At 37.3% G+C, this 25,727-nt stretch overlaps 2 protein-coding genes across 4 annotated transcripts in view; both read left to right on the forward strand.

Moving 5' to 3' along the window:
• ranbp3a (RAN binding protein 3a) overlaps window positions 1-25,727 on the forward strand; it is a 386,526-nt gene that overhangs the window by 274,676 nt on the left and 86,123 nt on the right. The window lies entirely within an intron of this gene.
• The window catches only part of pde4cb (phosphodiesterase 4C, cAMP-specific b), a 78,071-nt gene that overhangs the window by 24,045 nt on the left and 28,299 nt on the right, over window positions 1-25,727 (forward strand). The window contains exon 1 of one of the 3 annotated variants that reach the window (XM_051912662.1): window positions 15,946-16,236. The exons of the other annotated variants lie outside the window; for them this stretch is intronic. Within the exon in view, the coding sequence (XP_051768622.1) occupies window positions 16,154-16,236 (83 nt within the window). The 5' untranslated portion in view covers window positions 15,946-16,153. Of the gene's footprint in view, window positions 1-15,945; window positions 16,237-25,727 lie in introns of those variants that run through there. 3 annotated transcript variants of the gene reach the window in all.

A 25,727-nucleotide genomic window follows, 5' to 3' on the forward strand; every position in this document is an offset into this window, starting at 1 on the left:
TTTTCAAAGTAAAAAGGACAATTGCTCATGTCTCAGACCGCACGTCCTGATTTTGCCGAGTTAGACGCGTTCCTGGGTCAACATATTTTGTTGATCCCGGATCAACATTTCTGTTTGAAAATTTAATCCTAACCATACCCCTACCCCATAACCTAACCCTACCCATAACTTATCCCTAAAATCAGAGGGAAATGATAGGTGAATAGCACTGATGTAGAAGCACTTAACCCTGGTTGTAAGCCTAAACTTGACATAAACTGTAAACTTGTCCCTCAAATCTGATTGGTTGATTGGAATGTTGTTCCAGGGTCAACAAAGATGTTAATCCAGGAACATGTTGTACTTGGTGAAATCAGGTTCTGCTCTCAGACGTGTTAATGTTGTGATTAGTAATTAATTGGCAATTATTTATTTTTTGTCATAGTTAATAGTTCTTAATGAGGCTAATCTTATTCAGTAATTATTGATTACCTACAATAATAAGGAACTATCCCAGTCCTAAATTTACTATTACTTACTGATCAGTTAATGTATTACTTCATACATAGTTACCTATTAATGATAGAGCATTATTCTAAAGTGTTACCGAACTTTGCACAGGCAAGTACAACTTGTTCTTCAGATAATGTATAAATCTAGATCGGAAGATGCTAAACACTGCAGATAGTGGAATGTTACATACAAGTTTATGTAAAAGTCACTAATTACACCCAAGGGTCATTGTTTTCCCCATTTGCTCAGTGGTGGTGTATCAGTGATTGATCAGTAACCGGTCTGGGTCACTCATAAAAGGAGCTGAATCTGCAGCCACTGCATTAGCAACTCAGATCCTGAACCATAGGCCACCATCACACACATTTCATGAAACATTTTCAGGGATAGTTGGAAATGCTGTATTACATTTCAGTTTGTTTATTTCAAAGAAATTAACATAACTGTTTATGTAAAGAAAAAAAATAAAACCAGATTTTTTCTCCTCAGGCGTCTCCCTGAGATGTCAGCAGAGAGACAGGTTTTAGGTTAACACAAAGAGACAGGTTTTTTTCCTCAGTTCCAATTATACAATACGATCATGTGGTCTGTCTAATGAATGAACTCTCCATGTTTCATTCCAATCTGCCATATGTTGTGTGGATCTCAGATATGGTGATTTTCGACAGCGTTCTACTCATTTACACACACATATGCCTCCATCTTTTTCAGCAGAGCTCAGGTGTGCACGTAATGCTGAAGCCTCAGAAACAAACCTGCTGTGATGGTGATTATTTTCAATGCCAACAAGAATTGATACTCATCCTATATCAAAGCAAAGTACTGTTGGTCTGACTGCATCTTCCATGGGGAAAATAAATAAATAAATAAATATCTTAAAGCAATAGGTCAGCCAAAAATGAAAACTGTCATTATTTACTCACTCTCATGTCATTCCAAAACTGTATGCTATTTTTCAGTGGGAAAACAATCTTTATGCAGGTCATTTAGAAACAAAGACAAGATCAAAAAAAAAAAAAAAAAAAAAGCCTGACAAAAGCATCATTAACGTATCACAAAAGTATGAGGTTATGAAGTGCTCTAAAGCCATACGATACTGTAGCTTGTATGTTGAACAGACATTTAAGTAGTTATTGGTCTTTGGCAAAACTTTTAAATCTCATTCGCATTGAGGTTCAAAATAATTTGACACCAAATGTCATTGGTTCTTGCATGTCACAACTAAAAAATGTACAAAAAAAAAAAAAAAACCTGCAAACAAATTTAAATTAACATGAGGGTGAGTAAACAGTGAGAGTGTATTTATTTATTTATTTGTTTGTTTGTTTAACTAACCCTTCAAAAAGTACTAAAATACAGTACTAAAATGCACATTTTAATGTAGTGTTAAAAATACAACAATTGTAATGGGTCAGGTTTTAAAGTGTATAGCAGCTTCCTACTATACTACTTTAATCACTACTTTAATCACAGTAATATTGGAAATGTATTTGAAGCCATTGCTTTTAAATGAAAAGCAGTGGGAAAGCATTTTCAATCCACCAGAAGGAGCAGGATTGCCTAAATGATCAGTGATTAGCTCAAATGTAGCTGTGAGAACAATAATAATAATCACCATATTGTACTACATAATGAAACATGATAAAATCTTCTGGATTTAATTTTGAATATACTGTGAAATGGTTTGGGAATGTATGACTCATTATGGGATTTAAAAAAGAATTGGTTCCTCACTTGTAATTAAGAATGTAATTGTAGCCTCATCATGATTATATATATCTTACCAAATGCAGAGACCTGATTCATCATCTTCTTCAGCACTGGTTCTGAATCTTTTGGACTTGAAGGCCCCCCATTGTCCAACAGAAAATAAACCGTCATTCTTCCCCCTCCACTGGGCTTCCACGTCCCTTCAGCTCCGCCTTGTTCAGTCATTGCTCTGCCTCTGCAGATCTTCCGGGCCTTCGGCTATGGCTTGTTCTTCCAACCCTTTGGCTCCGTTGGGCTTTTCCTTCCCTCCAGCTCCACTTCAGTCCTCCAGCACCATGGCTTCTCGTGGGCCACTCATCACCATGGCTCCACCTTTGTCTAAAGGACCTTTGGTGTCATCTGGTCTCTTCGGCTCCACCTGGGTCTCCACCTCCACCTGCTCCACCTCAGTTGTCCCCTTAGTTCCGCTTGGCCTATCCATCAAAGCTCCACCATGGGTCCTCCATCCCTCGGCACCACCATGGGCCTTCAACCTGCTAGCACTGTTTTGGAGTCACTCCCTGGCTCCCCCACCATCATTTCCTCCCTAGCTTCTCCCTCATCCTGGGTTGTCCAGTCTGCCAGCTATACATCCTCTTCAACATCCTACATCCTCTATGGGGATAGTAATGTTATGCCTGTTCTGGGTTTGAGTTTGAGTTAGTTTTACACTCTTCCCAGTTCAAGTTTCCTTTGTCTTTGTTCATCGGTTGCCATGGTTTTTGATTTTGTCCCCTGATGTGTTACACCTGTAATCATCTTGTTTAGTCCCCAGAGTGTCACTGTGTATTTATAGCCCTGTATTTGGTTCAGTCTTTGTCAGATCTCGTCACTATTTTGGTGGTTCTGTGTATCGTGTTTTGTTTCCTAAGAGCCTAAGAAGTGTAATCCTGAATTTATTGTGATTAAAGAAAACTGTTTGCAAATAGATCCAACACTTATTTCCTTCTTTATTCAAACCCAGCTTGACAGAAGATCTGACCTTAACCAATGGCTCTATCAGCAGTTCAGATCCTCCTCTCCCAAGGGGATCAGTCCCTCGAGGATCACACACAGATGTGTCGAGATCTAGTCCCTATGACGACATCTGCCTCTGTATAGGGAGACGGCCCTTGTGGGATGTTCCATGATTATGTAGAGTGGGTATTACATTAGTGTGGATCCCCCTTCACGAACAGAGAGAGGAGGATCAAAACCCATTAGCACCCACAGCACACATAGCACCATCAGGCACGCCACCAGCAGACATTATGACAGAGCCCACCACAGACTCAGAGCGCGAGCCACCGCAGATAAAGAGCCAATGCTCTTCACACACCTCAACACATTAAACATGATTAATCCACCATCCATACTAATCAATTACTTCCCAATCTTTACGTTCTTTTGTTCACTCTACAATTTTTTTTTTTATTTTCCAATGTCAGACATGCCTAAACAACCAACAGCAATCCAGAGTCTTCTTTTGGCCTATAGCAGATGCATCTGCTGTTCAGTGAAGCTGTCAGCTGAGCACTAGAGATAGGCCTGTTTCTCAAACTAGAGACTTTGATTTATTTGTACTTGTGTTTGTTGTTGTGCATCTGGGATGATCACTTCTCTCTCAGATCCAGTTTGTTTTCTTCTTTCAAGACAGGAGTGCATTGACTTCATCAACTGAAACATTAAAATTAGTTTAAAAAAAAAAACAGTTATTTCAACCAATAATAATTTATTGATCGATTGATTGACTGACTGACTGACTGACTGATTGATTGATTGATTGATGGATTAATTGATTGAGGGATGGATGGATTGAATGATTGATTGATTGATTGAGGGATGGATGGATGGATGGATGGATGGATGGATGGATGGATGGATGGATGGATTTGATTGATTGATTGATTGATCAAATTTCACATCGGTAAACGGACCCCTACTTTCTTTCAAAAATATAATGTCTAGGTTCAAGTAGTAGTATTAAAAATTTGTATGAAATCAGAACCAGAGCCAAAACCAGCTTATGATGAGCTGGTTTTACATGTCTAGCTAGATAAAGATAGTAATTTGTGAGTGTGGAAGACGATCTTGGTTAGGGCTGATAGACCACTTTGGACTAGTAACAAACCAGCTATTGTGTTCCAACCACCAGCTTGAGCATTTAAAGCTTATATCACAGTTTTTTTCTGCCAGAACCAATTTAACAGAATTCATCATTTGGCCATTTTTAATAGGTGGGAATGGCTCTTAAGTTTCTAGCATGTTATATGTTTGGCAACGGTTCTTTTAATCCTTAAACATGGAGTGTGTAGCTTTTTATTTCTTCATGTAGGAACACACATCATGACCATATTCCAAGATGACAATGTCAAGATTCACCAGGGTTAAATTTGTGAAAGAATGGTTCAGAGAGCCTGAAGAATCTTTTTCACACATGAATTGGCACCTCTGAGTCCAGACCTTAATTTCATTGAAAGTCTTTGGGATGTGCTGGAGGAGACTTTACAGAGTGCTCACCTCTTGCATTGTCAATACGAGATCTTGACCAAAAAATTAATTCACATTTTGATGGAAATAACATCACATCACATTTCCATCAAGAGGTGCATCAAGTTCTTGTATTGACAATGCACTCTGTAAAGTCTCCTCCAGCACATCCCAAAAACTTACACTGAGGTTAAGGTCAGTGCCAATTCATGATTCTTCATGCTCCCTCCAAACAATTCTTTCACAATTTGAGCCTGATGAATCTTTACATCCTGGAATATGGCCATGATATATCTTAATACATGGTTGTTTAAGAAATGAAAAGCTACACACTACATCTTTTAGGGTAAAAAGAACCGTTGCCAAACATATAACATGCTAGAAACACAATAATCACTGTAATAATGATCCATTCATAGACTCTTAAGTATTTTCCTATTAAAATCCAAACAGCGACTTTTTTTTCCAGCCGGGCAGTGTATATTAATGTTGGACCATAAAAAAAAATAAAAAAAAATTTAAAAAAAGCATAACCATATCTGTTTTCATCCCAAATTTACCAAACACTTTCCACTTTTGCATAGTTTACCATAATCACTGTGCTGTCATCGTGTGCATTATTTTCCCATATCACCAGAGGGCAGCTTTTTAAAAAACGTTTCACATTATACACTGGCACTATGGAGTAAATTAAGTTGGAGCACCCTTTTGATTTAATTATTACCAGTCATCGAGGCTCTTTTGGTCTGGGTCTGTACCTTCCTTGTTATTTTCTTCATTAGAATTTATCAGATTAGTTGTTGGCCAGAAAGGATTTATGATGAGGATGTATTTTAGGAACGGTAATGTAAGTTGTCACATGATGTCTACAGGGCCTACACCAGTGCTGGAGATGTAGCTTTTCTTCTTATATCTGGCTGCTAATTGAAATGATGTTAAAAGCTTTTACAGCATTTGCTTGGTTAGGGTCACTATGTCATCAGAAACACATTGGGACAAAATCCAGCTTTATCTGAAGGGGGATGGGACAATCACAGTGTCTCACGACGATAGCAGATGGCTTGACGGTACAAAACAAATGGTCCAGCCGGACTTCTCCATGACAGAAGCAATGTCCACCTGTTCTTTAAAGCACAAATCATCAGTTTTTCTTTCCCAACAGAAAATACAGACCATGAAAACAGCAAAGTGAGAAAAAGTATAAATACCTAAATATAAATGTTCACAGGTCTCTTTAGCAGATGCGAGGCAAGAGTGTCTGTGACTAGCTCTTACCACATGTATTTATTGTTAGACTGTCTGAATCGAATGCTGAGCAGTGATAAAATAATATGTTTCTACGGTGATGGCCTTGAACAGAACATTTTCAGGTGGGATATGACTGGAGAAGTCCTTTGTTACATCCTGTCAAGGCTCAGGAGGCTTGTCTGTGACCTAAATCAGGGTTACAAACTAGACTTTTACATTTTCTGAATAATATGAAACCATCACAAAGCTAAAGTGTTGTGGGTGTTTGCTATAGGGGTATGGGTATGTTTTTTTAAGTTGTTGCTTAAAAGAGCCCACTCCCAAGTTCCTAGATATGGCACTGTTCTTGTTCACACCAACATGAATATTCGGCATGAAAAGTTGGTTTTTCATATGCAGGTTGACTGAAAATGCAAATTCAGTCTCTGACAGTATGTGGCAAATACTGAAAAGCAGAAATACCCTGGTTAACCCGCAACTTTCTGCTTCTGTATTTACATGTTTTCAAACAGCTTAATTTTTGTATTCACTGTGGTGTTTCTTAAACAACCCCAAGTACAGAGACAAGAGAACAGGTTTCGGGATTCTTCCTCTGCTATTCACTTGCGCTTAACAAAATAGTCTATTCATGAGCACCACCAAGTTTTATATAACAGCAGTGCTCTTGGCACGTGGCCAGTTTTCTTTCACAGTGCGATAAAAATTAGAACACCTTTCCGTTGCATTGATGGCATGCAAATGTTTGTGTCGGTCTAAACAGACACAAACTTTTACTCAAACTAAACATTCGCACCAAACATTCATCTTAACGTGAACAGGTCCTAAATCTATCGGATTTATTAGCTTATATATTATTGTCCACCAGGGGAACATCATCTGAAATGTGAGCAGTATCCTAAAAATCAAGGAAGTGATATAAAATAGGCAGAAGCTTTGTGCAGCACAAAGATATTGCTCCACACACAAATGATTCCAATAGTGTTTGACATTAGCATGTTGCTAAGCCAACAACATAAACAAAAAACAACGCCATCCTCCATCTTGGATTAACTTTTCATTGAGGTTGTTGCAATACACTGTGCAATGCTACCTTCAAATTTCAAGAAAAAAATTGGTACTTTAGAAGGCATATAAGGCTACAGCCTACATTTTGGGACTTACTTCTCCATCTGAAGCATGACTATGATGCCTTAAAACAACACCACACATTTTCGAGCTCATCCTAATCAAACACAACTGATTCAACTCATTATTTGAGACTGCAAAACCAGAAATAGATGGGTCAGATATGGGAGACATCCAAAATGTGTACTGTTGGAACAGGGTTGGGAAACACTGCCCTACAATGCTGTCTATGTAGGCGGCTCACTACAGTAGATTTCAGAACTGAGCAAGGCTGAAGTCAGTGAAGGTCTCCGTGAGCCCCATCTGCTGGTGAGATTTAGTGAGAACAGCTGTGTTTGTGCATATGAGAGCTGTATTTGCTGTAAAATCATAGTGTGATAGTTAATATAGTGTACAGATGGCAGCGTTCGGATATGGTGTTGAACACCAGCTGTTTTGAAGCTGATGGTGAAGGTGATTATAATGAGGATGGAAGACAGGATAATCTCTGGAGATCACCATCTCACTATTTTATATAAAAAAAAAAAAAAAACAGCTGAACTGTTCCTCTGTGACACCACTGATGGGCTACTGAAACCAGGTTGACTTTTATTTATTTATTTATTTATTGAAAATGAGCTTTTGTTTGTGCTGACACTAACGGTTGTCATTTATATGTATGAAGAAACAGTATTTTCAACCACATAGGTCTATCTTTTATTTTTGATGTTACAAACATTTAAAGAGTTAGTTCACCCAAAAATGAAAATTATGTCATTTATTATTCACCCTCATGTCGTTTCACACCCGTAAGACCTTTGTTGATCTTCAGAACACAAATTAAGATATTTTTTATCAAATCTGATGGCTCAGTGAGGCCTCCATAGACAGCAATAACACTCCCTTTTTCAATGCCCATAAAGCTACTAAAAACATATTTAAAACAGTTCATGTGACTACAGTGGTTCAACCTTAATACTTTTTGTGCGGCAAAAAATAACAAAATAGCAACTTTATTCAACAATATCTAGTGATGGGCGATTTCAAAACACTGCTTCATGAAGCTTCGAATCTTTACAAATCATTTGTTTCGAATCAGTGGTTCGGAGCGCCAAAATCACATGATTTCAGTAAATGAGGCTTTGTTATGTCATAACTATTTTGAAACTTCAATAGTTCACGTGACTTTGGCAGTTTGATACACGCTCCGAACCACTGATTCGAAACAAAAGATTCGAAGCGAGTCATCGGATTTTATCAAAAATATCTTAATTTGTGTTCTAAAGATGAACGAAGGTCTTACGGGTGTGGAACGAGATGAGGGTGAGTAATTAATGACATTATTTTCATTTTTGGGTGAACTAACCCTTTAAATTATTACAGAAGTAATTTGAAAGTATTAGGTAACTATATATCTTTCTCTCAGTTCACCAATGACTACTTTTCATATTTTTCAGGACAGTGGATGGGCTAGTTAATTAGAAATACAGGATATTTGCTCTGACAGGCTCTCCCACAATGCACTGCAGTGTAAACAAACATTGCTGCACACATAACAGTAATCTTTTATCTTAAATTACTAAAAAAAAAAAAAACATGTTTCTTAAACAGAATGACAATATTAGATATTTCACAATGTAGTGAAAAGTTATCATTTTATGTAAAAATAGTTTTAAAATAATGTTTTTGACAAAGACTGCCCCCAGTGTCAAGTGATGTATAGGATACATGTCAAATGATTAAATGAAAGGGTTAGTTCACCCAAAAATGAAATTTCTGTCATTAATTACTCACCCTCATGTCGTCCCACACCCGTAAGACCTTCGTTCATCTTCAGAACACAAACCTTAATGTTATGAAGCGACAAGAATTTTTTTTGTGCACCAAAGAGAAAACTAAATAACGACTTTATTCAACAATATTTAGTGATGGGCGATTTCAAAACACTGCTTCATGAAGCTTCGAAGCTTTAGGAATATTTTGTTTCAAATCAGTGGTTCGGAGCGTGTATCAAACTGCCAAGGTCACGTGATTTCAGTAAATGAGGTTTCATATCATAAATGTTTCGAAATTTCAATGGTTCACCACTGGGGGGCGTGACTTTGGCAGTTTGCTACACATTCCGAACCACTGATTCAAAACAAAAGATTGCGGCATGGTGGTTTAGTGGTTAGCACTGTTGCCACACAGCAAAAAGGTTTGAGTCCCGGCTGAGCCAGGAATCCTTTCTGTGTGGAGTTTGCATGTTCTCCCCCTGTTAGCATGGGTTTGCTCCCAGTGCTCCAGTTTCCCCCACAGTCCAAAGACATGCAGGTTAGGGGAATTAGACAGTCAAAAATTGCCTGTGTGTGTGTGAGAGCCCTATGATGGACTGGCCATCTGAGCCTAGAGCCCTGCCTCTGGCCTAGGAAACTGGGATAGGCTCCAGCTCTATGACTTAGAAGGACGTATAAGGAATAAAGAGAGAAGATTGTGAACACGTGAAAAGGTAAAGACTGAGCAGTAGAGATGGAAATTTGGAATGTTTTTGCTTTGTCCTGAGAGTATGGAAGAGGGTAAATTAGGGTTATAGTTCATCTAATTTATGCTTGAGTTGCAGTATGTGGAAGTTTTTGTTCTCAATGTCGACAATTTTATTTACTTTCCCAATCTGTCCCTTTTTACACAGAAAAGGCAGTTCTGTATACATACATATATATACACACTACTGTGCAAAAGTCTTAGGCATGTCAGGCATGGCCCCCCCAAAAAAATGGTTTTAAGACAGTTATTAATATATTTTGTTGTAGTGTGTCAGTAGGAAATATCAGTTTACATTTCCAAACATTCATTTTTGCCATTAATTGTAATAATCCAGTGAGATTTTTGAATGCAAATCTGTCAGTGATTACATGAAGAAACAAGTGAAACTGAGGCAAACTAAATCCAGAAGAACTGTGGCAATGTCTCCAAGACGCTTGAAGAAACCTTCCTGCAAGGATACAGTACTGTGAAGAGTTTTAGGCACTTGTGTAAAAATGCTGTAAAGTGAGGATGCTTTCAAAAATACTGTCATAAATAGATTTTATTTATCAATTAACTACAGTAGTCAACATTTGAAGTGGATCAAAAAAGTTCATCAAAGTTGTCCTAAGAAGAAGGTTTTAGGACAACTTTGATGAAAGGTTTTGATCCACTTCAAATGTTGACTACTATAAATCAAATCAATATTTGGTGTGACCACCCTTTGCTTTTGTCCAGGTACACTTGCGCATTGTTTTTCAGGTAGCTTTGCAGGAAAGTTTCTTTAAGTGTCTTGGAGACATTGCCACAGTTCTTCTGGATTTAGTTTGTCTCAGTTTCATCTGTTTCTTCATGTAATCACTGACAGATTTGATGATGGTGAGATCAGATCTCTGTGTGGAGCACTGGCTGTTGTCAGACTCCTTGTGCATTCAAAAATCTCACTGGATTATTACAATTAATGGCAAAATGAATGTTTGGGAATGTGAACTGATATTTCCTACTGACACACTACAGCAAAATATATTAATAACTGACTTAAAACCATTTTTTGGGGGTGAAAATACTGACGTACCTAAGACTATATATATATATATATATAGGGATTTTTCACAAATATGGGGGGGGTGTTGAAAAGTTTTGGTTTTTTTTTTTGGTCTTTTTTTCCCTTTTGAAAATAAATCACAAACCACAGTGGAGCTATATACTAATTTTTGGCAGCTGCCTGTTACAGAAACATTTTTACGATAAATATTCTGATTTAACCTTGAGTATTAGACAGATTAGATAGCTTCAATATTTGCACCACTATTTACAATGACACTAATAATTCTTAATTTCTAATAGGAACTCAAAATCATGCAAAATCAATCAGTAGTTATTGATTTTTTTTTAATAGAATAACGAGACACGAACCTCTACATTCAATCGCGTTTGCTCCTATTTATTTTTGATCACAGGGCATACACAAATGTTTAGTCCCAAAGTGCGCACATTTGGAGAAATACACGTTTACCTCATATTTCATTAGATAAAATAGAAGCAGGGCCGTACACAGGGTTTCATAATTACCGAGGTCACAAAATGTAGTTTACTAGTCTAGGGGGGTACGGGTGCATGCTCCCCGAAAATTTTTTTGATTTCCTTGGTGTAGATATGTGCATTTTAAGACGTTTTAAGACCAACAAATTGGATAACAATTGCTTTGAAACAATGTCAACAAATAGCCTATGCATGCACAGTTTTGAGGCAGCTTTAAACGTATGTTTGGTAATTTCATGACTTAATTTACAACAGAAGAACGACGGTGCATGCTCGTAGTCTCATTTGCGCTTTATTTAAGCTATAATAAAGTAATGTGCAGCACGCGCCGCCACATTTGCGCGTGCAATTCTTGAGTGCGCGCCGCGAGCACAATATAACGGCTGATTGGACAGTCATGTTCATTTTTCTGAGTTTTACTGACATAGCCCGACAACATCTCGTCTGACTGCAGTTCACTGTTGTTCAAGTAAAGCTCCCTCGTCCTCACCTATCTTTTCCGTGCTCGTTTGACTTGTGCCTGGCGCTGAGGCGAAGTTGGAATGCGCGTCTGAAAAGTGTCCCGTTTGTTGTGGTCGAAAGGGACAGTCCTATATAAACGCAGCGTTTTACTTGCCGATGTTTTAAAAAATATTTTTATTTTTGGTATTTTATATGCTCTGTTGGTGGTTTGTTGAGTAGCATCACCCGGGGGTAATATTTTTTATCCCCACCGGGGATTTAGCAGAGGCAGGGATACATAGACCAGAATGGGGGAAATCCCCCCCATCCCCCCCTACAAATCGCACCCTGTATATATATATATATATATATATATATACACATATATATACAGACTACTGTGCACTGGCAGTGTTTGGTTTTATTAGAGCACCTGGCCTTTCCTCTGCAGGGACTGTCTCTGTTACAGGTACAATGTTTTTGTATGTTGATGGTCACATTATTGTTTGTTTTGATATGCATCCTCCATCCTCTACCATCACGCGGAGTCCTCCAGACTAAAGAGTCAGCCATTTTCTATGGGTTAACCAGGGTTTAAACGATAAAATATGCCAGAACACACAGTTCTGAACAGAGCAGCCGCATGTAGGCTTTGAAAGGAGGCTTTTGTTGGTTTCAGGTTTAGATCTTCTCTGCCCCAGGTGCTGTGTCTCGCACCCTATTACTCCTGGCCAGAGCATTTCTCTGAGACTTTTTTGAAAGACAACATAACAATCTCTTTCTTCTAGGGTTTGTTTGATCTGTTGTGTTTTTTTTTTTTTTTTACTGGGATCCATATGTGAGACATCCTCTAAAAATGACTGTTGGAATGAGTGAGCTGTGCAAATGTTAGTGGCTCTGACTTTCATGTAAACATTTCCGTTGCCCCAATCTGCCGAAACAGAGTGCACAAATTCTTTCTGGATTCTGACGTCAGGCTATTTTCCACTTAAAGGTCATGACCAGCTGAAGAAAACTTACTTTAAAATTGTGAATGGCTCTTCTTCATTTTCAGCTTTGCATTTTTATGTTGTTCATTCTAGCCGTTGTTAGAAGGAAAGGAATTTTTTTCTTAAGACAGAACTCAGGTAATTAACTGATATCAGGATTTGAATGACTTTTGCTCATCGGACCATCCATCCAGGGTATTTCCCCCACCTACTGCCCGAGACACTGTGGTCTCAGGCATCCCCGTGACCCTAAATAGCACAAACCACTTTGAAAATGGATGGATGGATGGTTCACTATATGATAAAATATGGGCCAAAGGAAATGCTGTTATCATTTAGCGTGATATTACTTTATTGCAGACCCTCCAAAACAATCAGTACATTCCAGTCTCTGTGAGAAAGAGGAAATCTGAAAATTCCAGATCAGTGGAGTGGGCAGATTTAGTAGAGTCATGTTCCTACAGGAATCACTGCATGCTTGATGACACAGAACTGTGGTATTAACAAAACAGATTGCCAGATCAGGCATACTGTAGTAAGAAACTGATTGGACATGATATGGAACCAAACTAAAAGTAGTGATGAATCACAGAACCGGACTGAAGTTCTGATCAGACACAATTTCAATCTGACTTCTGATCAGACATGGTACTGGACTTTTGTGGTACCCCAAAACAGTTTTAATCAGACTCCTGGATACAGTACAAGTTCTAATCGGACATGTTACCAAACTAAAGTTGGACACAGTGCCATTCCTGCATCGATCTGACCACTGGTCTGATGCAGTACCGAAATAAAATTCACAATTTTGAACTGACTTCTGATCACACATGGTTCTGGACTGAAGTACTGATCGGACACAGTACCAAAATGAAGTTCTGATTGGACATACAGACACAACATTAAAACTTAAGTTTTTTGGGCATGCTACCAAAATGAACAGTACTGAACTGAAATTCTGATCAAACAGCAAACTACAGTTATACATAATGCCAAAAAAGTTCCAATTGGACACAGTACTGACCAACATGATCTCATGAGAGCACGTTTGAATTTTTACGTAAAGTGTGGTTCTACCACACGTACATTTACTTACGTTTTCATACACACAAAAACGTACAATATTGACGTATTTATTGCACTAAAATGTAAAAATACTTAAATGTAAATGATTTACGTATCCAAGTGTGAATTTGTATGAATTCCCATGTATTAATATTAAAATCGTGGCATTAATGTTTTAAATCTGTTGTATTCAATTGTCATATCAATACACGTTTTAGTCAAATTTATTGAATGCAACTGTTCGTGACTTGTCCTGAAAAGTCGTTTCAGAGGATTACCCAGAGGATGTTATACAAGACTACACTTTGAAACCTTAAAATGAATAAAATTTCTGTAATTTTTTAACCATTTTGTAATATTTAGTTTGTTTGCTGTGCGACACAGAAGGCGTTTTCTCCTATGCAGCGACTGACAATACAATCACAAGATATACAACATAAATTCACAAATCACATCCATTTTATTTGTTCGCTGTACTCCAAATCTTTAGAATCCATATGTTTGTAAGGAACAGATCCAAATTCAGCCCTTTATCCATCGATCTTCATCTTCATTCTCAGCAACAGCGATCGTCACAGTCAAAGCTCGCGCTCGTTATGATTCAAATTTGAAAGTAGCGCCACCCTCGAGAAGCGGTACGACATGGTTTACGGCACTGATATCAAATGCTCATTGGTTCTCACCTGCTTCGTCACAGATTATGACATGCCGTGTTTCAGTGGATTGACATTTGAAATGAGTGCGCGCCTTCGCGGAGAGAAGCCGGATTCATATTTTCATGGATTAATAACTTACATTCTGCTCTGTACCCTATAAAAAACTATTACCGCCAGAGAGGACTGTGACTGCAACTCATCATCATTTGAATTACTTTTGGTACCACTTTTGACATTTTTGCAAAAAATAAATTATTGTGATTACGCTTGTTTGTCTGTTATTCTTTTATTTATAACAGTACGGAGACAGACATGGCGCCGGACTGACATTGTAGCAAAATGAATGATTGGACGCTTGGACACAGTACTGAATTGAAGTTCTGATCAGATCGGATCGGATCTACCAAACTTAAAGGAACACTCAACTTTTTTTGAAAATAGGCTCATTTTCCAACTCCGCTAGAGTTAAACAGTTGAGTTTTACCGTTTTCGAATCCATTCAGCCGATCTCCGGGTCTGGCGGTACCACTTTTAGCATAGCTTAGCATAGTTCATTGAATCTGATTAGACCGTTAGCATCTCGCACAAAAATGACCAAAGAGTTTAGATATTTTTCCTATTTAAAACTTGACTCTTCTGTAGTTACATTGTGTACTAAGACCGACGGAAAATGAGAAGTTGCAATTTTCTAGGCCGATATGGCTAGGAACTATACTCTCATTCCGGCGTAATGATCAAGGAACTTTACTGCTTATGGCTGCAGCAGGCGCAATGATATTACGCAGCGTCTCTCACAAATGTCTCCATGGTTGCAAGGCACGCTCCCTGTGCAAGCAGGGGGTCACAGGCGCTGCGTAATATCATTGCAGAAGAGTCAAGTTTTAAATAGGAAAAATATCGAAACTCTTTGGTCATTTTTTTGTGAGATGCTAACGGTCTAATCAGATTCAATGAACTATGCTAAGCTATGCTAAAAGTGGTACCGCCAGAACCGGAGATCGGCTGAATGGATTCGAAAACGGTAAAAACTGTTTAACTCGAGGGGATTTGGAAAATGAGCCTATTTTCAAAAAAAGTATAGTGTTCCTTTAAGGTCTGATTGGATGCATTGCAAGGCCGAAGTTCTAAAAGTTTAGATCGGGTCATTCTCTCGCTGAACTGAAGAAGCGAGTGTGCAATGAAAATTAAGTATGCAGACAATAGCATAGGCATGTCAGAACAGCACCCGCTGCAAGAGTGTGTTGTTATCGCTTCATGCTGTGTGAGTGTGTTCACATCTTACTCTGATGATGTTGGCGGGCAAACAGGAGCCACCCATCGCAGACTATTCACAACACACACGTATATGAAATGCTGCAGCGTGTGACCGCACACCACCCTCCAGGCTCAGTGTTCTGTACCTCCCCCTCTCTCTTTCTTTTCTTTTCTCTTGCTTCCTCCCGCCCATCCAACATTTAGCCAAAGAAACATTCATATGGAAACTTAGCGAGACCTTGAACCTCTAAACTGCATCCCTAGGGAGTCCCATAATAAGTTAAATAAAGAGTTTTACGATTGCATTATGAAACAAGTTTTTGAGAGCAGATAGAGTTTCTGATGAATCTTATCTGGCATGTTGCAGAAGATATTTATCAGCTTTGGATGATGATCTACATGAGCTAGTCGTCACATTCTTGTTCAGCAGACCCTAAGGATGAAGTTTTGTAAATGGAGACAAGACGTCTTGGACTAAGGTGTCAGACTTTTGCTCAGGCTCCTTCGAAATTTACCTGTCTGAACATGGTTTCAGCTGTCTGCTCGTGTGGTTGAGATTTAGGATAGACTGAAACTCTAAGGATGTTTCTTTGTACTAAGTGCTGGTAAAAGACCAAGAAGTTGTTTCCAAAACTTTTTAAAATGACGCACAAGGATCCTCGAATCCTCAGGAGGAATTCACTCTTTAATTGTGGCTCGACTGGGAGACGACACTCTTGCATTGGGTATGTTTGGTCATCTACTGTACATTACGTCAGGAAACGCTTTTATGCCGAGTTACATAGGTTCTGCTTTGTCAAAATTTATTTTGATCTCTGAAGTAAGATCAGGCAGGTCAACTGCAGTGTGAATGGAATAACTAAGAGTCGTCTGCCGCTGCAGGGCTTAAAAAAACTGAGTTCTTCCATTAAGTGCAGTTCAGATTTATTACTTTGGCACACTTCACAGGAGATGGACAGTCTCAACAGCCCAAACAGCTGTATAGACTTTCCGCCTTGGATGTCTCATGTCCAGATCATATGTCAAGATCTGTGTTGGAGAAACGTGAGTTTCAAAGTTTAAAGAAGTTCAACTACAGTTAAGCTACTAATAAAAATGTAGCTAACAGATATAAATAATATAAATATATTATTAGGCACATTATCAGTGAGGATATAAATTTAATAACATAAGTAACGTTATATATCCAAATGAACTGTTATTATTTGCATCTATGTGAGCATCATATTGTCCGTGTTTTAGGGTTTGTACTCTGGAGGTGAGTCTGTGCAATGCAAAACAAATGCAAATGTGGGTTTTGTGGTCCATGTGTGATGGAAACATGTAAACAAATGAATTAACAGCATTAATTTTTGGCTGTCTATATTGATCACAGTAACACCCTTTAGACCAGACTACTCTGCACTGAACGCTTTAATATATTATGTGACTTTAGCCAGTTATTGCTTAAACTACAGCAGATCTCTAATCTATTTTTATGATTCTAAACTCCTCTGTGAACTTAAATTTCTTCCAGATGTGCAGACGTCACAGTGCACGTGCCTGTGTTTGAGGATGCCATGTTTTAATAATGCTGTCACATCATATTAGAATTCTCAAACATCCTAAAGACATCGGTGAAACTGTGTTCAAACCAACAAACTTTTTTATTGTTAAAAGTGCTGTCATTATCTGACCGCACTTGTGTCACTCCAGTGTTTATGTGTGTAGTGTTCAAATACAAATCCATTCCATGTTTTCTGTTTGGTTTTCAATTGTGTTGGCTTAAGCATGTAGAACATAAATGATGTGCTGTGTGAGAGGACAGCTATGCACAAGTTAACCTCAACTTTATAACTGCACCACACAAACACTTAGTATTTGCTGTCTAGATCAGTTGCCATTTTGCTTGCTTTTTTATATTTATATGTAATTAAAACACACTTTAGTGCAACCAAGAATGCAATTCTGAAATAAACTAATACATTAAAAATGTATTAGGCCTATAATTTATTAAAGATACTATAATGTCTGGAATGTACTTGTACATTTACTTAAGTGGTACTTTTTTGTAGTATTGCAGTTAACACACTGTAGTCATACTAAGTGTGCAGAAACAATATAATATACTTATAATGTATTCTATTATAAATTTGATTAAATGTGCATATATGTTTGCATTTTAGATTTGAAATTTCACAATTGGCTGCTGAATTTATCTAATGCACTTTACAATATATGTTTTATTAACAAAGTTCATGAGGAACACGTTCAAATGCTATATCCAATCAGCATGAGAGGAGGCTTATATACAACCCAAATTCCAGAAATGTTGGGACGTTTTTTTTAAAAATTTGAATAAAATTAAAACTAAAAGACTTTCAAATCACATGAGCCAATATTTTATTCAGAATAGAACATAGATAACATAACAAATGTTTAAAGGGAGAAATTTTTACACTTTTATCCACTAAATGAGCTCATTTCAAATTTGATGCCTGCTACAGATCTAAAAAAAAAAAAAGTTGGCACGGAGGCAACAAATGGCTGAAAAAGCAAGACATTTTGAAAAGATTCACCTGGGAGAACGTCTAGCAACTAATTAAGTTAATTGATATCAGGTCTGTAACATGATTAGCTATAAAAGGGATGTCTTAGAGAAGCAGAGTCTCTCAGAAGTAAAGATGGGCAACGTCAAATTGCAAAGGCTTTGCAAATCTCATCATCTACAGTGCATAACATCATCAAAAGATTCAGAGAAACTGGAGAAATCTCTGTGCGTAAGAGACAAGGCCGAAGACCTTTATTGGATGCCCGTGATCTCCGGGCCCTCAGACGACACTGCATCACTCATCGGCATGATTGTGTCAATGACATTACTAAATGGGCCCAGGAATACTTCCAGAAACCACTGTCGGAAAACACAATCCGCCGTGCCATCTGCAGATGCCAACTAAAGCAAAAAGGAAGCCATATGTGAACATGGTCCAGAAGCGCCGTCGTGTCCTCTGGGCCAAGGCTCATTTAAAATTGACTGTTTCAAAGTGGAAAAGTGTTCTATGGTCAGACAAGTCTAAATTTGACATTCTTGTTGGAAATCACGGACGCCGTGTCCTCCGGGCTAAAGAGGAGGGAGACCTTCCAGCGTGTTATCAGCGTTCAGTTCAAAAGCCAGCATCTCTGATGGTATGGGGGTGCATAAGTGCATACGGTATGGGCAGCCTGCATGTTTTGGAAGATACTATGAATGCTGAAAGGTATATAAAGGTTTTAGAGCAACATATGCTCTCCTCCAGACAACGTCTATTTCAGGGAAGGCCTTGTGTATTTCAGCAGGACAATGCAAAACCACATACTGCAGCTATTATAACAGCATGGCTTCGTCGTAGAAGAGTCCGGGTGCTGAATTGGCCTGCCTGCAGTCCAGATCTTTCACCTATAGAGAAAAATATGACCACAAACTCTTCAGCAGCTGGAAACCTATATCAGGCCAGAATGGGACCAAATTCCGACACTAAAACTCCAGAAACTCATAACCTCGATGCCCAGACGTCTTCACACTGTTTTGAAAAGAAGAGGAGATGCTACACCATGGTAAACATGCCCCCGTCCCAACTATTTTGAGACCTGTAGCAGGCATCAAATTTGAAATGAGCTCATTTTGTGCATAAAATTGTAAAATTTCTCAGTTTAAACATTTGTTATGTTATCTATGTTCTATTGTGAATAAAATATTGGCTCATGTGATTTGAAAATCTTTTAGTTTTCATTTAACTCAAATTTAAAAAACGTCCCAACATTTCCAGAATTCGGGGTGTACATAGCCGACTCACCTATGTTCCTCGACAGTTTTTTGAATTTGGTCTTGCCTATTTGTCACAATGTACATTATTGAACTCCACTTTTGGAGCCAACCATTTTTTACGTCGTTAACTTAGCAAAAGTGGATTTGGACACGCCCTAAGTGCACCTGCACCATGAGCTTCAGAACAGAATTGCTAAAATAGGGCCCTCAATCAGTGAGCTCCTTCCTGTCTAAGTAGGTGATTCTTAGCCTAAATAAGCTGCCAAAATGCACAATCAGAGTAGTGTTTGTTTTGATTCTACTGGTTTTGCAGAAATTACGTACTGCACCAATAATATTTATTAAGAGTACAATAAGGGAAAGTGTATGTTGCTTTGGATAAAGAGTGTATAAATATCAAATGATGTAAAGGTGATATAACGATTTTAGGCATTTGCTAACTTCAACCATACACAGGCTGTGCCCAAAACATAAGGCAACTGCTTCTAGTCAGTCAGTTTTTTCTTTATGGTAGCATTTGTTAAGGAAATTGATTTTAGATAGATTTCCAAGGTCATATTGTTATAAATAATGATCTAAAACAAATTTAAGTAAGCTTTAGAGATAACCAAACAAATGTTTAGAAACTACAGTGCATATTTCTTGGTAGCAATTGAATCATAAGTTGAAAAAAGGAGGTGCAGGCCTCTACTCTGTCTTTGGGGTCAAAAAAGAAAAGAGATGAAGTATCTAGAAATGAGCCATCAGCCAAGATGGCAGAATTCAGATCAAATGTGCCAGCAGGGCAGTTGCCATTGAGATGAATGAGGATGCTGACAGCTAGCTCTCACTAGTATTGTCACAGAAACAGGTGTGATTTCTTAGGACACTTATTTCTGTGGTATTGATGTTGAAGTAGGGATATTTTATGAATGGTTTTAAAAAAAAAAATAGGGGAACTCCTGTTTTTCTTTGCATCCTGATTCATTCTCCTCACAAACCTTTTTGTCCTGCTGCTAACACAACAGTGAATATATCTCTCCTGATCATGCTCTGTGTGCAGGTTTCTTTTGTTAACTGGTGGAAATAATTTTCCTTAGCAGTTCTCAGTTCGTGGCTGCCCCCATCTGGCTGAAAGGTGAATTTTTGCTTTGTGTAAACTGATGGCTTATTTTGAGAGTTTCAGCCACCATTAGTCCATAAAGAATAGTAAGCAAACACACACATACTTGCAAAGGAGAAAGAGCACTGTTTTGGGAATTTATTGCATGTGAAAAGATAAACTTTTGTGTGTGTGTGTGTGTGTGTGTTCGTGTGTGTGTGTGTGTGTGTTTGTGTGTGTTTACATAACTCTGTGTCTTTGGTAATTGCGTAGCAGAGAACCACTGTAGATGTTATTCATGTTTCACACCATTCATGCATTAATATCTGCAATGTTTTGATTTTAACAAATACGATTGAAAGTATCTGTCTGCTCCATTAGGACTTGATCTATTAAAACTATATAAGTTTATAAGTGAACTGTGTTGTGGGCTCCTATTTTGAAAAGGAAGTCAGAACTGTTGAGTAATGTGTGTGAGAACTGAAGTGAATGAGTAAACAAGATGGATGAAGTTCACTACTCCTGTTTTGTGTGCTTCATTGTTTACTAACTCCTGACAGATACCACAGACTTACTATTTTCTCATGGCAATAAACTGTCAAAGAATTTCAAGTAAAAAAAACAATAAATTGTGTGTATAACTAATAATTGTGTGTATTTACACTAAGAACGAAAATTATAAGGATAACCATACTGATAACTATATATCAGCATCCACAACAATGCATAATAACATTCTGTTTTTTAAGCATGTGAGATTAGATTACGTCATCTGCCACTTTGAATGCTCGAGCACTTTAAAGCAGGATGGATTCTGATTGGTGGTTAATGCTGTTATCATTCATTAGCTAGGAAAAAAATGCAGGAAACAATGCCGTTCCTCTGTATTATTATTGTTATAGTTGTGGTGTAAACCTCCCTATTCTCATAGAAAAGTAGTAAAAACATTGTTAAAGTAGTCAATGTGAATACAGCGGTTCAACCTTGTTATGTTATGAAGCGATGAGAATACTTTTTGTGTGCAAAAACAAAATAAAACAAAAATAACGACTTTATTCAACATTGACTTTTCACCCAAAAATGACTTTATTCATTTTTGGATGAACTAACCCTTTAACTATTAAACAGTTGCGGCTATTCATACTGAGTGCAAATAGTGTTAAATGCTATTTACACGAAGTGTAGGCTTATTAGTGCACTGTAAAATGTAATGCGCTGTATCTGCTCAAAATTTTGGCAACAGATTACAAGCAATATTATTAATTAAATTCAACAAATAGAATTGAGTTAGAATTAATCAAATTAATTCCTTAAATGTCAACCATTTAAAACGAGTAAAATTTAAGTAAAATTTAAACAAAAACATCTGAATAGCAAGCAGACGTCAAAGATGAATTAAGAACTCTTTATTTTTTTATTGCCAACATTGAAGACACCTGATGATAACGAGCAGAATCACTGAAGGAAAGAGAAGCACAAGTATTAACAGAGGTTTAGATGTTGATGTTGATGTTATTGAACATGTTTGGTTGCCATTATGGTGATCAGTGTTTCATTTAGTTGGCCAGTTTGACTCTTTTCTTTTTATGTCAGTTTGGGGGTTTTTGTAATGGTGTTTGCTAATTTTACACATTTTAAATGGTTGAGTTTTAAGGAATTAATTTGATTAATTCTAACTCAATTGTCATATGTTGAATTTAATTAATAATATTGCTTGTAATCTGTCGCCACAATTTTATTGAGTAGATAGAGCGTATTAGTTTTTACAGTCTGATAGATTTTAAGATAGATCTTAAGAGTAATTAGTTGTTAGATGCTGTTTATACTTGGTGCAAATAGTGCCAGATACTATTTGCACCTCAGTGTATTGTAGTATATTATACCATGGTCTGTCTAAATATTCAATTCTAATTGGCTAAAAGGTGTGCATTAAAACCGTTTGATGCACAGGCAGTTCCAGTCAGTTTAATCACTGTTCTATATTAGGGCTCTATATTTTAGTAAACATTGTAGTTTACTTTGTTTTTGTGTTGTTTCATTCCAGTAAGCTAGCTAGTTTTCTTTTTGTGCATTAATCATTGGGTTGGGCCGGATTCTTTGGATAAGGGTGTCAGTGTCCTGAGGCTGTTTATTGTTAGTCATGTTAAGGGGTGGTCAAACGACGCTTTTCGTTCCATTGACTTTCATTCATATGTATGTGAATGCGTCAGACCGCAGAACGCAAGCTGCGCTCCAAAGTTCAAGTTTAGTGAACTCTGAACTGCGGATTCGATTACTTGAAGACGTGTGACCTGTAGAAGATTGATACGTCACGGTGTGACCGCTTGGCTGAACTAAAAGAACAATATTTTTGCACTGAAGTCAAGTTTGAGTCAGATTCTAATTGGTATTTCAAATTGGATAGATTTTTTTAATGGCATAGAAAGCCCTTCTTGCTTTCTCTTTCAGTTCATTCACAGCCAAGTTGAGGTTTCTGTTTCAACCCAAGGTATGTGTGGTTTGTGGCATGATCTCTCTCTCTCTCTCTCTCTCTCTCTCTCTCTCTCGATATTGATAAATCATTCAAATAAATGTAATCTCACCACACTACTTTATCTCTGTGTCTGATTTAAAGCAAGCAGAATGCTAGATCTAACAAGCTGTAACTGACGAAAATAACCACTATTTTTGCCCTTCTTGTGAAACATTGTACTGCAAACATCAATAACAGCTTTAATTTATCAAACGCTGGCAAATAACCATGATATAAGCAGGATATTCCACTGCTAGCTATGTGTTAAACTACTTGAATACACTCCACTTCACATTGGGTGGTTCTTTGCCTCCATGTTGTGCATTAAAATCATTTACACAACACCCTATCAACGGTCTATCAGTATGCTAAAAAACACTCTTTGCAACAGCATAGCAACACAATGGCAACCCCATAGTGTCTGTGAGCTTTGCACAGACAAGCACCACTCACATTTTCTTCAGAAAATGTAAACAATTGGTAGAAATTCTCAGACTTGGAATAAACAACTATGAAACTCTCTAAACAAAATCTTCATGTAAACCAAATTATCACCAAATCTTTCTTGTAAAAAGAAAAAAAAATGGTTATGGTGCAGGGTGGACTGTGTATGTGACATTAACTATTGCACGCATGTGCAGTCTGTGAAGGGCTTGTGAGAGAGCTGCCCGCTCATACCCCCACAACATGACTGGATGAGTAAATATTTACCCTGATTTGAGCAGAGATCAGATTCAGTCCTGTGGGAACTTAAATCTGAGAGATGAGGGTCCTCGTGCTACAGGATATTTAACTATGAATGAAATTCTGAAATATAAATACTTCATAAAAATGAGCATGCATTGTCCCCCAAAATATTTCATAAAATGAATCATTGCTCTAGAAACCATATATCAAACCAAGTGTAGTCTGCATAACTTCACTAGGCATTTTTTTGTAATTTACACAGGTGTGCTAACAGAGTAATCACTGGCAGTTCAACAAATTAACAAAATTTCCCATGTTCATAGGCGAAATTGTCTGTTTTGTTTAGTTACATTCAGTTTAAAGGGTTAGTTCACCCAAAAATGAAAATAATGTCATTAATTACTCACCCTCATGTCGTTCCACACCCGTAAGACCTTCGTTCATCTTCAGAACACAAATTAAGATATTTTTCAGTGAGGTCTGCATTGAAAGCAAGTTAATTAACACTTTCAGACTTTATTCAACAATATCTAGTGATGGACGATTTCAAAACACTGCTTTATGAAGCTTCGAAGCTTTTTTCGAATCAGTGGTTCAGAGCGCCAAAGTCACGTGATTTCACTAAAAGAGGCTTTGTTACCTCATAAGTGTTTCGATATTTCAATGGTTCGTTGTCTTTATTTTGAAAAGTATATTTATTGTTAAATTTATAAATGTTTATAAATGTTTTAATAGCTTATTTTAATATATCATAAATGCATTCGGCAGTACAAAGATCACATTTCAAAGAGAATAGAAATAGTCATGAAATTACATAAGCATGTACTTAAGTCGTACTTAAGTGGGTCAAAAAAGCACTCTAAAGTACTCAAAGACACACGGTGGGGAAATGCGAATTTGATTTTACTTTCCTCTAAACCACTAGATGGCACAAAAACTTGCCCCAGCACTTTCCAAAACATCCACTTTTCAAGATACACATGGAAATTTTGCTGATTCTTGATACGGTCGTGGGCAGAGAGCAAAGCTGCTTCTGCGCTAATTTGATCTACTATTTATGTTTTGTTTAAAATGTTGTAGATTTAAGTAGCAAATGAGAATTGCTAAAATTATTGAATATAATTTGGGACAAAGGTCTTGTTAATGTTTTTCAGTTTTGTTCAAGATAATTAATAAAGCAACAGTGGAAGAATATGTAAAAATATGATATTTGGGCAAAAAGCGCCCCTGCTGTTGGGGCTAAAGGCGCAATAATTAACATGATAATAAACAGCTGGCTGACTTTTCCATGTGTTGACATGACATGGTCAGATTCAGATGGTAAATATCATATATTAAAGTCCCCCTGTAGTCAATAATTTTATCCCCTAAAACTCATCTTTGATCTATAAAATGACATATTTAAACATTTTTTCCTTGAAAAAAAATTTCTTCATGCCTTAAAATAGCTTGAATGTAACTCGACACCCTTGCCTCGTTTAGTATATGCGGTTCTATGAATATGCAAATTAGCCCCGCCTCCACTCACTCGCACCAGCTCAGAGATCCACTCGTTGCTGATCACATGTTGACGTGATTGGTTACAAGGTAGTTTGTGACGTCGGAAACACCAGCGATTTCAAACCGCGTTTTTGAGACTGTCTTTAGTTCGAGAAAACACTCAGCAATGGTGTTAACTTACTGTATGAATTTGCACATGGTTTGTCTTAAAGCATATTAAAAGCATATAATATAATATAATATATATTATTACTACTGTAAATCTATATTAAATTATTATGGGATCTCCTTTAATGCTTTCAGAATCTTTACTTTTAAACTAATTTTGTTTATGTATTTTTAATATATATTAACATATTTTAATGACAGTATATTTACTGAACAAAAATGAATTCTATATCAAAATATCAAAATAAACAGAAAATAGTACAAACTTTGCTGTGGGAGTAGTGAAAACCTGATTATAGCTTTAGCCCCATTGTACTTCTATCTCGCAAGTAATGTTTTCTTCAAGACATGGCACTTGGTTTGATATTTTGTTATCTAATGTAGTAACATTCATACCTTTTGAGAACCTCTTGAGAGATGTATTATAAATGCACTCGCTTTAAGGGGGTCTCCAGCAAAGGGTTAATTTTGAGACAGTCATCTG

This window comes from Ctenopharyngodon idella, chromosome 11, assembly GCF_019924925.1.
Source record: "Ctenopharyngodon idella isolate HZGC_01 chromosome 11, HZGC01, whole genome shotgun sequence".
Lineage (NCBI taxonomy): Eukaryota > Metazoa > Chordata > Actinopteri > Cypriniformes > Xenocyprididae > Ctenopharyngodon > Ctenopharyngodon idella.